The sequence below is a fragment of the Panthera leo genome, chromosome E1 (genome assembly GCF_018350215.1).
Source record: "Panthera leo isolate Ple1 chromosome E1, P.leo_Ple1_pat1.1, whole genome shotgun sequence".
Lineage (NCBI taxonomy): Eukaryota > Metazoa > Chordata > Mammalia > Carnivora > Felidae > Panthera > Panthera leo.
Genome location: NC_056692.1, coordinates 13,356,922 through 13,373,274, shown reverse-complemented (window position 1 = coordinate 13,373,274; position 16,353 = coordinate 13,356,922). Strand labels below are relative to the sequence as shown.

The window sequence follows — 16,353 nt, the reverse complement described above, 5'->3', positions numbered from 1 at the left end:
ATGCTGGCTTCTGCCCAGCATCTCACAATTCCTCTGGCTTCCTCTAACAGCCCCCTGCCCTACCCCTACAGGCTAGTGTCACAGTAGCAGGGCTCTGCGTGATGGTGATGCCAGGCATGCAGCAAGGCAGACCGTCCCTCCAACACCACCATCTAAAGTCACACTCCCTGCCCAGGCCCGAAGCCTCCCCCCTACCCCAATCTTCCCACTCCTGGCAGCCAGAGCCAGTGGCGTCAGCCCCTTCTTGTTGGTGAGCTCCTCCAGCTTCAGTGTAGGGTGGAGCTTGGCCCCCAGGATCAGAATCTCGTTGTACATGCTCGTCACAAACTTAGTGTTGTCGGCTGTGTTGTCGGCCACCTCCACCAGCGCATGCAGCACTGTGTTGCCCACCGAGTCCCGGGCACTGATGTCTGCTGGCTGCCAAGAGTTCTGCAGCAGGAACTTCACGATGCCCAGCTGGTTGGTACATGCAGCCAAGGAGAGGGGCAGCTCACCTGTGGCCAACACAGGCATATGATGGGCCTCAGGAATAGATTGGCTTGGTCCCTGGACCACCCGGCCTCCAAATCCCTCTCTCTCCACCCGATACCTCCCCTTGGCAATTGTCAAAAATCCAAGGGTCTACCCCATGGTCTCCCTACCAAAGTAGAAGCCGGGCCGCCCTTTGGTTTTCTTAAAGAAGTCCCCGTTGGCTGCAGCCTGGACGTCTGCCCCGTTCTCCACTAGGAGGGTCACTAGTGCCATGTTCCGCCTCTCAATGGCAATGTGCAGGGCTGTCTGGCCTGTGGAGGGTGTGTGCTGTTGGCTTTGTACTCACAGTCCTGTAGGGGTGCTTAGATAGGTGCAGGGGGAAGACCTGGGCAGAAAATGCCAGATGACTCCCCCATACAAGAGGGGAGCAGGCCAGAATGCCCAAAGGGGGCCTAGAGAGTCCCTGAGGCAGAAGTAGAGACCCCCAGGGAACACCACACCATGACGACCATGACCTGGAATAGTCAAAACTGCCCAAGGTCAAGGAACAGTAGCAGGGAGAGTAGCCATGGCTTCTGGAAGCAAAGAACACCGAGTCCACAGAGGGGAGGATGGGACCCTCAGCACCAGGAGAAAACAAGTCCAGCAGGTGGGGGAGGCAAGGACCCCCCAGGACCAGGAGATGCCAGCGCAGTGGCTGGTGCAGAGAGTACGAAGCTCAGAGGCTTGCCCAGGCATGCCACCCTGGCTCCAGCTGTGCTTGTGCACAGAGTCATGCCAAACCCCGTCCCCCTCCTCACCCTTGTAGTAGCTGTCTGTGTAACTGGCGTTGACAAACTCCTTCAGGCTGTCCGTCTGCCGGGCAATCTCCAGGAGCAGGGGAATGGTATCATTCTGCCCATCGTGCAGGTTGAGCATGGCTTTCAGCAGACAGGTCTTCCCGGTCTCTGGGTCTGCAAGACAAAGTGAGGGTCAGAGCAGCGCATGACAGCTGGGGCCCGACCCAGGAGCCCGGCCCTGCAGGGGCCACCTTTGAACTCGCTGTCCATGAGGTGCTTCTGGCTCTTCTGCAGGAAGAGCAGCAGACTCTGCAGCTCCTCACAGTTATTCTGAGCGACAGCTTCAAAGATCTTCCTGCGATCATACAGCTTGAGGTTCTTCTCAGACCCAGCAGGAGCAGAGTTCTGGGAAGACTGCCTGCAGGCCAGAAAACACCTTCATCTCCTGCTCTGACTTCCCTTCAGCCCTGGGGCCTCCAGAGCTTGTCAGGGAGTATGACTAAATCCCAGGGCAAACCAAAAGGTGAAAAAACATGATATAAAACCCATCCCTCTGTCTAGATGACCGTCCAGGAAACTTATGTAACAGGGAACGATGGGGTGCATGTGTTCACACTCTGTCCCCTCCCTGCCTGTAGGCACCATCTAGAAAGTCTTTGCTGCCACCGCTTCCCCCAACACCCAAGCCACTCACTTCTCTGCCTACTCAGGAGCTGGGGCTCTGGGGGCAGTAGCCCGGAGGGGGCTGAAGGCGGGGAGTTGCAGCAGTTTGGACGGTTCCTGTTAAGTGAAAAAGTGTCTTCACACTGGCCTGGAGGTCAGCCGGCCCATGTACCTCCCTCACCTGCCTTGGAGGAAGTGAGAGGGCCCTTGGGCTTGTCACTGGAACTGTTCTGCGCTCTCTAAAAAGCATCCTGGCCCTGAGGTTTTCAACTTAAGAGTCTAAGTGTTTGGGGCTGGTGAGCATTTGAGGCCTGGAAACCTAGAGATCAGCCTGCAGCTAAGATCAGCAGATAGGCCAGCATCCATGACCATGTGTCCTGAGGCTCCTAGGAGTGCAGATGCTGGACCAGACAATTTGTGAAGCCTCCCCAGTTCCCTGGCTCTATGACCTTCAGCCCATAAGCTAGAGGAACACATGGTATCTCCATAGCTGGGGCCTCAGCTGGCAGAGCCAGTGGGCTCCTGGTGGGGAGGGGCTCAGGCTCCAGATGCAGCTTACCTGTCACAGGTGGGGCCATCCTCATGCTTCTGGATGATGACAACAGGGCTGACGGTGATGGCTGGGCAGGAGGCTAGCTGGCCTTCCTCGTAAGAGCAGTCCATAGGAGAAGCTTCCTCCGAGTCGCATTTCCCAAAAAGCCGACTGCGGCTCTTGGCCGTGGGGAAGATGTGGGGTTTGGCTGGAGCTGGCCTGGAGTTAGGGTCTCCATCCAGGGGGTCTGAGCAGGAGTCTTCTTGGGGTGGCTCCTCAGACTCCCCTGAGTCTGAGCTCCCCCATTTCTTCATCCTTGTCAGATCCGTTGTGGCCTGAGAGGCAGCCTGCAGGCAGCCACCAAGATCAGGTGTGTGCCCAGCTTGAGGACTCCACAACTCTAGCCCCCATCTGCCCTCCTTGCAAAAGCCCCTGTGAAGCAGGACACCCCAGAGATCCAACAGCTGCTGGCCCTAGCCCCCCAGAACTAAAGCTTCTAGGGGTGCTATACCTCCTACCTCAGAGGCCCCAGGGGTGAGCAGGCCTAGCAACCCCATGGGCATTGGGCTCAAGGGTGGATGTGTCCCCCAGCTTGAAGCCATAAGCTCTGAAAGACTTGAATGGATTGCTCTCCTCTCTGGGCCTCAGTTGCCTCATCTGCAAAGTGGGATCATAACAACTGCTCTGCCTCCCTCCAAGATCAGAATAAAGGAAACAATGGGAGTGGCTGTCAATGGCTGGGCATTGAGGGAGGGACTCGGTGATGAGAATGGCTCAGCCTCAAAGAGCAGAACAGGCTGTGTCTCTGTGAACAGGGTGAGCAGCAGAGACTGACACGCTCACACTCCATGCTGCACAGGCCTTCTTGTGCCACGTGTCCCCGTCACCAGCCACGTGCTTGCCTGCTTTTGCTCTTCGACCTGGCAGCTGCAACTATTGAGTTGGTGGGGACTTTTTGCACTTTTTTGTCATTTTTGTGAAATTTCAAGCATCCCTGAATTTTTAAACTTTAAGAGATTAGAGGCTGGTGCAGGCCTTCCAGGCCTGAACATGTGTTCAGCTGGCAGCTAGCACTAGCACATACGGCTGTGAACTTGTTTTGATAGTGTCTTCCACCCACTTCCTAACCTTCTGCCCCACTCCTCCCTCCATCCAGCAGGGCATCCCCACTCCCTGGTACCCAGGGCTGTCCCACATCTCAGAGGCCTTTGCCTCTGCAGTGTTTCCACTTGGGGGGCATTTTCCTTCTCCTCTTCATGCCCAAATCCTATCACTTTTCAGAGGCCACCTCCCTTTGGGGTCCAACACTAATGCTGCCTCCTCCACACCCCCAGGCTCTGCACTGGCTGTGCTCCCTCCCCGTCCAGAGTGGCCCAGTTGGTTGTCCATCATCCTTCGTGGCCCTGTTAGCACCATCCATTATGCAGTCTAGCAATTTCTATCTGGCACTGCCTTATCTCCCCCACATCCTATGACCTCTTCCTGAGCAGGGCACTTGCCTGATCCCCCTCTCTATGAAATAAAGCTGTGGTCACTGTTGGGGACATGAAAGAGATCAGATATAGACCCTTCTTGTTACCATTTCCGAAGAAAGTTAGTGAGATTCATGTTCCAGCAGTGGTTGGATTCCAAAAAATAGCCAGTCAAGAAATGGGAAGCTGCTCACAACCTGCATTTTCAAGTGCAAGTTCAGGCAGTGAACACTCAGAGCACACAGCTGGGCCTCGGCAATAAATCAGCTATTATCTGATGCCCAGGTCCTTGGGGGAAAAATAAATGAGGCAGCCTCACCACTCTGCACCCTGCGAAGAAGACAGACAGCTGACTGCCGGCCCATTTTCCATCCTGCCTGCTGTTCCTCTCAGGGGGGCTCGACTCTCAGGGGGGCTCGAGTCTTTCTCTGGGTTATCCCTCAGATGGAAACCCTGTAGCAGGAAGTGTTCCTGGCCACAGGGAATCCTCCTTCCAACCACTCACCCATTTGTTCATCCCATCACTCAACAGCCATCTACTGAATCCTACTGGGTACCCAGGCCTGTGCTGGGGGCACAGAGAGGACTCGGCCCCATCTGAGACAGAAACCAGGCACTGGCTGGGGCAGGGGTATCACAGGAGGGGCCAGGGTCCTGAAGAAGGCTTCATGGAGAAGGTGACAGAGGATCTGGGCCCAGAAGGAGATGAGGGTTGATCTGGGGCCAGGGGAGAGGATGGGGATCCCAAAGTAGCTGGTGAAGAGGAAGCCAGTGGGCCTGGAGGACAGGCAGCAGGGCAGAACCAGATGGCTATTGTCCTTGAACATCAAGGAACAGGATTTGGACTTTATTGTGTGGATGGTAGGAAGCCATGAGAAGCTTCAGAAGCATAAACACCAACACTCATCTGCGCTTTCGGAAGAGAACGTCTTATTATGTTCATACTATGTGGAGCCTGCTACCATTAAAAGGCACAGGAGGCTAGTAAGAACGAAAGTAACTAACGTGCTTGAGCACGTACTGTGCAAGGGTGGGTACCATTCTAACACTTCACATGTGCTCACTTCATTCTCACATCTCCAAGAAGTAAATATTTGACAGATGAGGAAACTCAGGCACAGTGGTTGCTGGAGGCCACAGTTAGGACGAGGTGGAACCTGGATTTGATACCCGGAAGCCTGACTGCAGAGTATCTCTAGCACTCCACCACAGGGGTCTTCTCAGCCATTAAACTCAGCCCCGGACTTCACACCAGGGTGAGGAACTGATCAGCCCAAAGTCCCCTAGCCCTGGGGCCAGGCAGGCAGGGACAACCCCCTTCTGCTCAGAAGCCCCAACCTGTAGCACCTTCCTGCTCAAACAAGCATCCCAGGAAGCTCAAAGGCCAAAATGAAGTACAAGTAGGAACCAGGCCATCTGCCAGGGCCTGACTCTCGCAGGGCATCTCCCCTTGGTAGGACTGGCCACAAAACCAAGAATAAACCTGATGCCTGACTCACAGTTCTTAATATCCCAACCAGAGCACCCATTAGCAGGGGCCCCCACAAATCATTCCACAGTGTCACCTTTTGCCTCTCCCTCTGACTGGTCCAAATCTAACCAAACCCAATAAACATGAAGCAGCCCACACAGTACCATCATTCGGTCAGTCAACAAACCCCAAATCTGCACTGCATGCCTCACACTTGATTCCCTACTGGAAACTAAGCTTCTTCCAGAGCAGAGGGCAGGACAGGGACTGAGAGGCCATTTGCTCTGGGCTGCAGGGTGGACAGGGACAAGATAGTCTGCCACTGCCAGGCCCGGGTGTGTCTAGCACATGAGCCCCGTGGCAAGGTACCTATCACAGTTGAATGCCCTACGATGATGGGGGAAATTTCCAACTATGACTTGGGGTGTCTGATGGAGATGGCGGTTCTGGTTTAGGCAAGATTCACAAACCCACCAATGGAGACTAAAGGACTGTCCTGAAAAAAATGACCCTGCTCAGCAAAACTTGGTTTGGCCTCTGGATCTTTCTCAACTCCAGAGCCAGGAAGGAAACTTCCCACCACCTGGGCGAAGCCCCCTTTTTCTCCCTAATCTGGGATGTGACACATCCCGGGGCGCAGCTCTCCTGCCCCCTCTCTGCTCAAAGCATCTGTCTGCCTCCAGCTTCCCTACAGGCTCTTGGGAACCGGTCCAGGATCCACCCCTGATCATTCCTAAAGAGAAATTCCTACCTGAGCATTTCCTAAAGAGGGACGGAGATCCGGGGGCTACCCAGCCTATGGATGAAGAGCCACAGGAACCCTATCTAAAACAGAGAGCGAGTGGAGCCTGGGTGAGAACCCAGGACTCCTGCCACCCCACCCAGCACCCCTTCAGCCTGGAAGGAGCTATGTGGCGAAACCTCCGGCCACAAACCACTGGCCTCTTTGCTCCAGGAGAAGGGTCCAGGATGACCCTGATGCAACTCATACACAATGACAATAGCAACCTCCACAGTCACTTGCCAAGTGTTTACGATTAACCAGGCTAAGTGCACCACCGCTATAGTTTCACTTCAGCGTCACCATGACCTTTGAGGCAGCCACTGTTATTATCCCCAGTTTTCAGATGGGGTAACTAAGGTGCTGAGAGGCTAGTTGAACTGCTCATAGTCACGCAAGCGGACAGAGGCAGGGCTCAGTTTTTGACAGCTCCCTGTGCTAGCATCGGCACCGGCCAGCAAACAACAGAAAGGACTCACCAGTTAGGTGCAGCACACCCCGGACACAGCAGGTGCCGGCGAGCTCCAAGGCTTTGTTACTTGAAGGGAGAGCTGGACTGGTGTGGGGAGAAGAGTTGCCTCTGTGAGGGTCCGTGGCCCCTCCCTGGGCCGCGGTCACTCAGCACTGGCAGGGATGGGCTGTGGGTACACTCTGGCACTCAAGGAAAATGTTTCCAGCAATGGCAGCAGCTGCTGTTGCCGTGGTTCTGATTCCCAGAGGATCCCAGAGCTTTTCCCATCATTTTTTCCCTTTTTCAGAAACCACTTAGCTGCTGCCCCTCCTCCCACCATGCCAGGGCTGCAGTGCACTTAGCCACACACAGCCCAGAGCCAGCCAGAGCTGTGACCTCAGCTCTCAAGAAAAAGGAGGCCACTGCTCAGGCCTCTCAAACCCACCACTCTTACAGATAGGGTGGTCTGGGGAAAAAACTCAACAACCAGAGAAGTAAAACCCAGCATCATGAAACTGCTCCAGTTTGAAAATGTGGAAGGAATGTAAAGGGTCACATCACCCATCACACAGTCCTGGCCTGACATTCAGGGACCTGGTTTTGAATGACAGCTTTGCCAACTCTGTGCAACCTTGGACGAATGCCTGCCTCTCTTGGGCCTCTCATTCTCTGTGGAGCCTCATGTAGGATTGAGGTGGAGGCTTCTGGGTCTGCCAGGTCCCAGCCTTACTCAACTGGGATTCCTCATGGAACCACAAAACACAGAAAATTATTTCCGTGTCTATTTTCTTATTTCTCCTAGTATGATTGTAAAAGCATAGGAGGAAAGTCAATACTGTAAGGCATAATTCCCTCCTGGAACATGGCTGAGAAAGGCTGCAAAGTCCTTCTGAGTGTGTATACAGTCTGCAACCTGAAATGCCCTGCAGAACCCATCCTGGCAGCAGCTGCCCGTAGGAACCCTACAGGACTCCAAAAAGCCGGGGGCCCTACATGGCCTGAAATGAGCAGCTATGTGCCAGAAAAGTCCCATCGTAGCCCTCCTTGGAGTAGCTCACAAGGTTGACCCCTGAGTCAAGACACTGAAGTGCAGACACTTCGTGGACTCTGCATGACATTTTACAGTTTACAGAGAAGCTGCACAAACCCACTCTCCCATGCCACACAACAACCCTGGGCATACTCATTTTACATATGAGAAATCTGTGCTGGGTGCCTGGGTGGCTCAGTTGGCTAAATGTCTGACTTTGGCTCAGGTCATGATCTCACAGTTCGTGGGTTCGAGCCCCACGTTGGACTCTGTGCTGACAGCTCAGAGCCCGGAGCCTGCTTCGGATTGTGTCTTCCTCTCTCTCTCTGCCCCTCTCCCATTCGCACTCTGTCTCTTTCTCTCAAAAAGAAACATTTTTTATTTTTCTTTAAAAAAATTTTTTTTAATGTTTATTCATATTTGAGAGACAGAGAGAGACAGAGCACAAGCTGGGGGTGGGGGCAGAGAGAGAAGGAGACACAGAACCTGAAGCAGGCTCCGAGCTGTCAGCACGGGGCCCGATGCAGGACTCGAACCCATGAACCACGAGATCGTGACCTGAGCTGAAGTCAGATGTTTAACCGACTGAGCCACCCAGGCGCCCCCAAAATAAATAAACATGAAAGAAAGAAAGAAAGAAAGAAAGAAAGAAAGAAAGAAAGAAAGAAAGAAAGAAAGAAAGAAAGAAAGAAAGAAAAAGAAATCTGTGCAATTAGATGACTGCCCAGGTGAAGCTTCTGGCCTGGGCACAGGAGCCACCATTTCAGCATGCCATACCATGTCCCTTGCTTGGACACCTTTTTATATGTGTGCCATTTTAGCTTCAATTAAAATGAACCTTGGGGGGCGCCTGGGTGGCTCAGTCGGTTAAGCGGCCAACTTTGGCTCAGGTCATGATCTCACGGTCCATGAGTTCGAGCCCTGCATCGGGCTCTGTGCTGACAGCTCAGAGCCTGGAGCCTGCTTCAGATTCTGTGTCTCCCTCTCTCTCTGACCCTCCCCCGTTCATGCTCTGTCTCTCTCTGTTTCAAAAATAAAAATAAATGTCAAAAAAAAAAATTGTAAATGAACCTTGGAATTCATCCTTTTTTGAGAAATTTTGGTAAAATACCTATAACATGAAAAAATACCATTTCAACCACTTTTCAGTGTACAATTCAGGAGCATTAAGTACATTTATAATGTCACCACCATCCATCTCCGGAACTGTTTTCATCTTGTGAAACTGAAACCCTATACCTATTAAACACTAATTCCCCATTCTTCCCTTCCCCCAGCCTCTGGCAACCAGTCTACATTCTGTCTCTATGAATTTGATTATTCTAAGACCATCATGGAAGTGAATTTGTGCAGTATTTATCTTTTTGTGACTGGCTTGTTTCACTTAGCATAATGTCCTCAAGATTCATCCATCTTGTAGCATACTACAGGATTTCCTCCCTTTATAAGGTTGTACGATATTCCATTGTATGTGTAGACCATGTTTTGTTTAGCCCTTCATCGGTCAATGGACACTTGGGTTGCTTCCAACTTTTGCCTGTAGAATATCGCTCTGAACATGGGTGTACAAATATCTCTTTGAGTCACAGCTTTCGATTCTTTTGGGCATATACCCAGAAGTGGGATTGCTGGACCATGGAATTCATTCTTAATCATGCATAACCATCTGTTACACATATTTTAAAAACTCACCAGCAGTGACCCTTCAACCTACAAGTTCTCTAGGGTCACTGTTCCTTCTAACCATGTGTGTGGGCCAGAGGTGCTGCAGAGAACACCTCTGTGTGGAGACCAACATGCTGATGCTGTGTTAGGGACAGCCTCTGGCTCACACACTGGCTGGGCCTGGTCCGGATCTCAGCCACAGCAGCCCTGGGGCATGGGTGGGAGACATCTGAGAAAGGCACTGAGAGAACTGGCCAGCCCAGGGCAACGTCCAAGAAAGGGGAGGGTTATACTTCTCTACCAGAGGTGTCCCCTTAGCTTCCAAGGTGATTTCTGCCTCCAGTGAGGACAACACATGTCACTAAATGTGTCCCCTTTGTAACATAGCCATTGGGCACTGACAACATCTCCCAGAGTCTACGTGGCACCATGCACGCTGCGAGGGCTACAGGGAAATCCTGGCCCTTCTCCTCCTTCCCCGACAACTTTTCCTCAATACAGGAAAAGGACCCTTATCTCCTCCTACCCCTTTCTGAGATCCCCCACTCCTCCAAGGACCCATCTGACATGCCCAAGCCAGGGACTCCCTCATCCAGGGATCCAGCCCCATCCTTTCCCCTGAGCTCTCCTGGAAACTCCAGGTAAAGACCACAAACCCCTTCCCATCAGCATGTCCCAAGATGAACCCCTCTGCCCTCCACACTCCCTCCCCTCAACATTACTGCCTATCAGACAGCAACATTTTAAAAAATTTGTTTTACATTTATTTATTTTTGATAGAGAGAGACAGCATACAAGTGGGGGAGGGGAAGAGAGAGAAGGAAACACAGAATCCGAAGCAGGCTCCAGGCTCCGAGCTGTCAGCACAGAGCCCGTCGTGGGGCTTGTACTCACAAACCGCGAGATCATGACCTGAGCTGAAGTCGGACGCTTAACCGACTGAGCCACCCAGGCGCCCCTAAGGCACCAACTTTCTTATGTCAAAGTCTGACATACTTTGTCATCTCCAGCCTCTCCTTCTCTGTTCTGTCCAGGCTACGTTTCTGTGGCTCATATGGATCCTCTGCGGCTGGCAGCTACTTCCTCTCACCTGAGGCACCAGAAGTGCCCAGCACCCTGACTCATGACCTCCCAATCCCCAGACCTAGAATATCCTCCTGACTGCGCCCCCTTACAGAATAAGGCCCTACCCCTTGGCTTGGTACCCTGAGCCGACAACCCCAGTCTCCACTCCCACTGTGGCCCAGCCCCTCCTGTTACCTGGACACATCTCCTCCCAAGCCATACTAACTGTGCTTGCCTCCACCCCCTTCCCCTGTCCTCTTTCTGCCCAACGTGTTTGCACTATGCATCCACTTAACCTGTCTTTTAAGGACCAGGTGGCAGGTGGGACCTTTGGATGCTTAGGCTCTATCATTCAACTCCCACCTCTTCCAAAAAGCCTCTCCACCAAGGGCCCAGCCAAAGTGCTCACCTCTAAACCCTACAGAAATCTAGACCCGCACCTTCCTGCAGCAACCAGTGCATGTGATCACAAAGACAACGATAATAGCAGTGGATGCTTATTAAGACCATGCAGTGTGCCAGGTTCTGGGATAAGCACTTTATGCATTAGCTCATCAGGCTCTCACAAAGTTTCATGAGGAGAGTCTGATTTTGTCCCCCATTTTATGGATGAGGAAATGAAGTATAGACAGGCTATGTTACCTGCCCAAGGACAGTGACAACCATACTAGTCTTGTCTGAAGCTTCCTAAAGCTTGTATTGAGCTTTAACTGCTCTGAGGTTTGTGTCTTATTTGGCAGATTTTCATGGCTCCAGAGTGACAGGGCTCTTGCACCCTCAATTCTCCTTCTCTAAGCCTACCTAGCTCCACAACTTGCCCAAAGGAGCACAACATATACATTTATTGGCATGGTTTTATCTGAGCCAAACCTGCGCTGAGTGGTTCTACTAAGACTCAAGAAATGGCAGCAGACACAAGACCTTAGGGTTGAGCACTGCTGCCATCAGCCTGGTTTTCTGGGTGGTATTTTGCCAACAAGGTGTTCTTGAATCTATGTAATGATGTATCCATTAAAACTCTTTGTAAGTAGATCACGTTTCAGTGATGAATTCTGGGAGGGGGCACGTACCCCAAGCTCAGGTCTGATGGGAACAAGAGGCAGTGCAGCAAAGTGCTAGGGGCCACACCAGCACGTGGGTGGGCCAAGTGGGCTGGGCCCCAGGTCATCAATGGCTGCAGTTCTTTAGCGTCACCACCAGGGGGGGCACATTGACTTAAACTCAGCCCTTGACCCTGGCAATGTGATCCTCATTTATTTTCTTCATCCATCTGGGTCCCTCATGGATTTGAAGCCAAACTTTCTGGTACAGCTAGAAACCAGCAAACTGTCGTGTGCTAATAAAAGCCTGATTACCCAAATCAGGAACCGTCAGCCCCTCATTTCTGGGAGGACCCAAGTAGGAATAAGCAGAGCTAGTTCCGGCCCCAGAGAAGGTGGTTAAAGCACCATCGCGAGTACCTGTAACCCACCCAAGGACAGTGCCAACTCTACCAGTCTTATCTTGGGATTGCTAAATCTTGTGTGGATTTTTAACTTCCTGACTTTTGTGTCTTGCTTCCCAGATTTTAAACGGCTTCAGGGATCCGGATACAAATGGCAAACAGCAGACTTAGAAGAAAACTACTTTCCTTTCTGCATTTGGTCTGTGCATTAGTGTCACCAGGTACCCACCTGAGTCAGTTCCCATGGAGGGCAGGGCTCTGTGAGAGGGGACAGCGCACTCCAGAAGTGGATGGAGCTGGCCATCTAAGCTGGGGAGGGATGAGGCATCCACTCAGCACCCGACAGCTGAGCCCCGCTCTGCAGAGCTGGGACCCAGGGTGGGTACTGGCAACAAGACAGAGAAGAGATTGGAGGGTCAGGAGCATGGGCAGAGAATAGAGGCAGGAGAGGAGACCCAGACGGGCCCAGCAGACACCCCGCTCCATAAATTTGGGCTGATAGCTGAAGCTGTGGGTCCTTATCCCCAAAATGGGTGAAAGCACCTGCCCTGCCTGCTTTATGAGGCTTTTCTGGGGATTAATAAGAATACTGGATGTGAATGAATGGTCTCTGTGAGCTGGTAAAGCTCTAGGCAAGCATGAGGGGTTACTGTGCTCATCATTTCAGAAGAGAACCGCATCTGCTGATTGTTGAGCTATCTCCGGCCATTAGCTCGAGGTTGTGACTAATTGTTTTTTAATGAAAAAAAAACAAGATTTGCTTAATGTTTCATGAGTCACACAGTGAACATCTCTAAACCCAGAATCTCTCAATTTCAAAGATGGGCTATCTGTCCATCTAATCGTGGCTGAGAGGTCAGGTGCAAACCACCCTCTTCCTTGAAGCCCCACCAAGCACTAGCAAACCACAGCAAGTGAGTAGGATGAATAAGATGGGTCTCTGACCTCGAGAAGGCCAGGACACATGAGGAAAAACTGCTAGGCTCTCTCTGACGCTTTACTGGGTGGGGCATGCTGTAACAGGCACAAGCCAGGAGCCCACAGGCCATGCCAACAGCAAACACTGAGTTGGGTCCCAGATGCCAGCTGCAAGTATAATCCAGTCACAGATATGCTTCCAGGGAGACTGTGCAGCAGGAAGATAGCATCTGAGCTGGGCCTTGGACAAGGTATTGTGTTCTTCCCTGGGAGAAGGACATTCAAACATGGGCATCAGCCCAAGATTAAGGAGAAGGGAAGGGCAGAGAACACCTAAGAGGAAGCCTACCCTTAAGCAGCTTTCAGTCAGTTGAGAAGAATAAAGAACATGAAAGCCACATAAACATTATATGCATCTAGTCATAGTCAAGGGCCAAAAGAAGGGTATGTGTGGCAGGCTCTGCCCCCACATTGGTTCAGGCCTACTGTCTCTCACAAGCTGTTTTCTAGGCCCCTCCAATTGGGCCCCCACCTCCTGTAACACCCATTCTCCACTCTAAAGTCCCCATGGCTGACAGTTACACTCCTAAAGCTCATGAAGTCTGTCCTCCACTCTGCTGCCCACAGGAGAAAGTCTAAACCCCTCAGTCTGGCATCTAGGACCCTTCACAGTTTGGCCAACACGTCCAGCCACAAGTTCTATCACACCCTTTCATAAGCCCCGTGACCAAGTTACACCAGACAGTTCATCACACCCTGCTCATGCCGGTCACTTTCATGTGAATACACCTGCTCTCTCAGCCTACAATGCTAAAGAAAATGGGCTCTGGGGTTGAATCTTAGAGTTGTGATCTTAGGTAGGTTACTTAACTTGTGTCTCGGTTTCTTCATCTGAGAAATGAAGATAATAGTACCCACCTTCTAGGGTTACCATATAGATCAAATAGGTCCAAACAAGTATAGATTAGCTCTTACTACATAGCTCAAAAAATGTTAACTGCTGTTGGTATTGATGGACTGAAACTCTCCAAGGTTTAGCTTAATGTCACTTACATAAAGAATGAATTGTTCCTTCTTCTGCACACATGTGTTAATCTGTCCTAGTGTTGGCAATTTAGCCCTGTCCTGACAGAACACCCAGCTCCTAGTGGGTGCTCAATAAATGTCTGGGTCTGTGCTGGGTGCAGCTGAGACTTCTTAGACACAGTCTCTACTGTGGTTGTAGTGGTCAGGATAAACTAAGTTATGCTGTGGCAACAACCCCAAATCTCAGTGGCTTCAAACATCAAAGGTTTATTTCTCAGTCACATTTCATGTTGCACATTTGTTGGTGAGGGTTCTACACCATAGTGCCCTAACATGGAACACAGGCTGACAGAGCCTCTATTCTCTGGGACACCACCAGTCACTCCTGGCAAAGGGAACGGAGTGTGGAAAATCACACACTGGCTCCTAAGGGCCTCTGCTTAGAAGTAGAACACTTCTGGTCACATTTTGCTGGCCGAAGCAAATCTGGGGAGAAAGCGCAAGTCTACCACCTGCTCGTAAGATCAGGATATGGGCAAACAGTCCTAAAGGCCAGTTCCTCATCTGAGGATCACACTGGTATCAAACACTTACTGGTACCTCCAGGGAATGACGGCAAAAGCAGTGAGTGGTTTATGATTTCAGGCTGAAGAAATGAGGCCCTGGAAGCTGTGCTCAACCCCACTGCAGAGGCTCCAGGCCTGTGCAATAAAAACAGTAACAGAGCCTTTAGCTGGCAAGCTTGGACTGCGCAAGGCTCGGCCCTCAGAGATAGAGTGGACATGTGGAAAGGGAACAGAGAGTTCCAGCACCGCACTGGGCACTGGTATGGGCTACCTGGCCTTCCATCCAGTTCCTAATCTTACATTTACAGGCTCCATCCATAGCACCCTGAGAATACAAGACAGGCTGCCTCCCAGGAGTCAGAGGGCCAACTCCTCCTGATGGACAGGCTATCTGTTATCCTTTGGCCTATCCCAAGTTGACCTCTCTCACAGGCTTTCCATAGGGGCTCCAGAATAATGGTGTCAACTCATCTTGGCTGAGAGAAAACTCACATGACTTTCCCGAGTGATCTTCAGCTATGTGTCCTGGTACAATCATGGAGCAGGTGGGGTTTTCTGCAGAACAACCTACAAATGATCCTTATGTCCAACCTGCCAAACCAAGCCCTACAGCTATGCCATAATTTACAGTGTTCCCAAAGCAGACAGGGGTGTCTTATTAAAGGGACAAAGCTCTGAAAGAATGAGCTTTAGTATCTGAAATCCAATCAGCATGGCAAGGCAGATTAATCTAAGAGCTCGGACAACCACATAATTCATAAAGTGACCTTTACAAAGAAACAACATGGCCACTTCCCAAACTCATAGTTGCCTAGGACTCTCAGAGTCAGGCCTGCCTGAGCCTTGGGATCACTCTTAGGAGTCTGGAACTAGATGCAGGAATGACAGCCTTTTCCTGGAGCCATTCCATGGTCATCCCTACCAACTACAGAAAGGTTTAAGATGCTCTGGGACCCCCACATGGATGCTGACTCTAGTGGGATGTTTCTGCAGGCCAGAAACACATGGTAGGCCAGCAAGGCCGACACCAAGAGAAAGAAAATCTAGGGCCTGCAGGATAAGGGGTCCTCTCTGATTAAACTGACCATCCTCTCTGACAGGAGTATGCCCAGCTGCATCCCTTCCCTTGGGAAGGCCTCCCAAGAATGTGCAGGAGAAAAATACACTGCTGCCCAGACACACCTCCGAAAAAGGGTCCTGCCTGGTCAGACTATTGGGAACAATGTGCTTGAATGGTGGGGCCACATAGCATCCGTCCCCCTTGCTGGTCATGCCACCCACCTTTCCTTCCCTGTTCTGTGCCTTCGAGCCAGTTGTGTTAAGGATCTGGAGCAGCTCCAGTGCAGCAGGCTGTCCTTGGAGGGGAAGTGCATGGTGAGAAGGCAGCATGGATCCCTGCATCTTCATCTCAGCCAGTCTGCTTTACTGCCCTGGGCGACCCCCTGCCTCAGCTATAACCAGCTGTGGCCAAGGGAGAACAAGAGTGAGAAAGGGACCTCAAGGTCACATGGGACAACCCAGTAGGGAAGGACTTTTCCAACAGTGCATGGGACCCAAGCCTGGGTTTCATGTCCTTTTAAAAACAATCCAAAAAGCTGGATTGGGGGGGGGGGGGTCTTCTTTTCTTACTTTGAGCGCACAGTCACCAGACTTTTTGGTGCCTAAAGTCCATATTTATTTTCTGTTTGTCTACAGGTGAGTCATAGATGAGTCTGCTGACCGGGATGCTGGGGTACTGTTCCTTTTCTTTCTCTCTCTCTTCTCTTCACCATATTTATATTTGGGACCAGTTCCCAGGTGAGTCTCTTTTGGAAAGTACTGATTTGGGATCCAGTTGATGAGTCCTGGCTGCATTATTAGAGTATGCCCTGAAGGTAGGTTCTTGGTCAAGATGGTGCCCTGAGAACAAGCTTTGCTTAAAAGCTGCCCACAGGGGCACCTGGGTGGCTCAGTCAGTTAAGCAGCCGACTTCAGCTCGGGTCATGATCTCGCGGTCCGTGAGTTCAAGCCCCGCGTCAG

The 16,353-nt window shown here is 51.5% G+C and overlaps 1 protein-coding gene across 1 annotated transcript in view; it reads right to left on the bottom strand.

Moving 5' to 3' along the window:
• The window catches only part of TRPV1 (transient receptor potential cation channel subfamily V member 1), a 37,574-nt gene extending 21,257 nt beyond the window's left edge, over window positions 1-16,317 (bottom strand). Inside the window, exons 1-6 of the mRNA XM_042915845.1 lie at window positions 15,616-16,317; window positions 2,473-2,792; window positions 1,502-1,668; window positions 1,272-1,424; window positions 642-782; window positions 196-494 (exon numbers count right to left, since the gene is read on the bottom strand). Of these exons, the coding sequence (XP_042771779.1) occupies window positions 196-494; window positions 642-782; window positions 1,272-1,424; window positions 1,502-1,668; window positions 2,473-2,792; window positions 15,616-15,741 (1,206 nt within the window). The 5' untranslated portion in view covers window positions 15,742-16,317. The remainder of the gene's footprint in view (window positions 1-195; window positions 495-641; window positions 783-1,271; window positions 1,425-1,501; window positions 1,669-2,472; window positions 2,793-15,615) is intronic.
• Window positions 16,318-16,353: the final 36 nt, after the last annotated feature.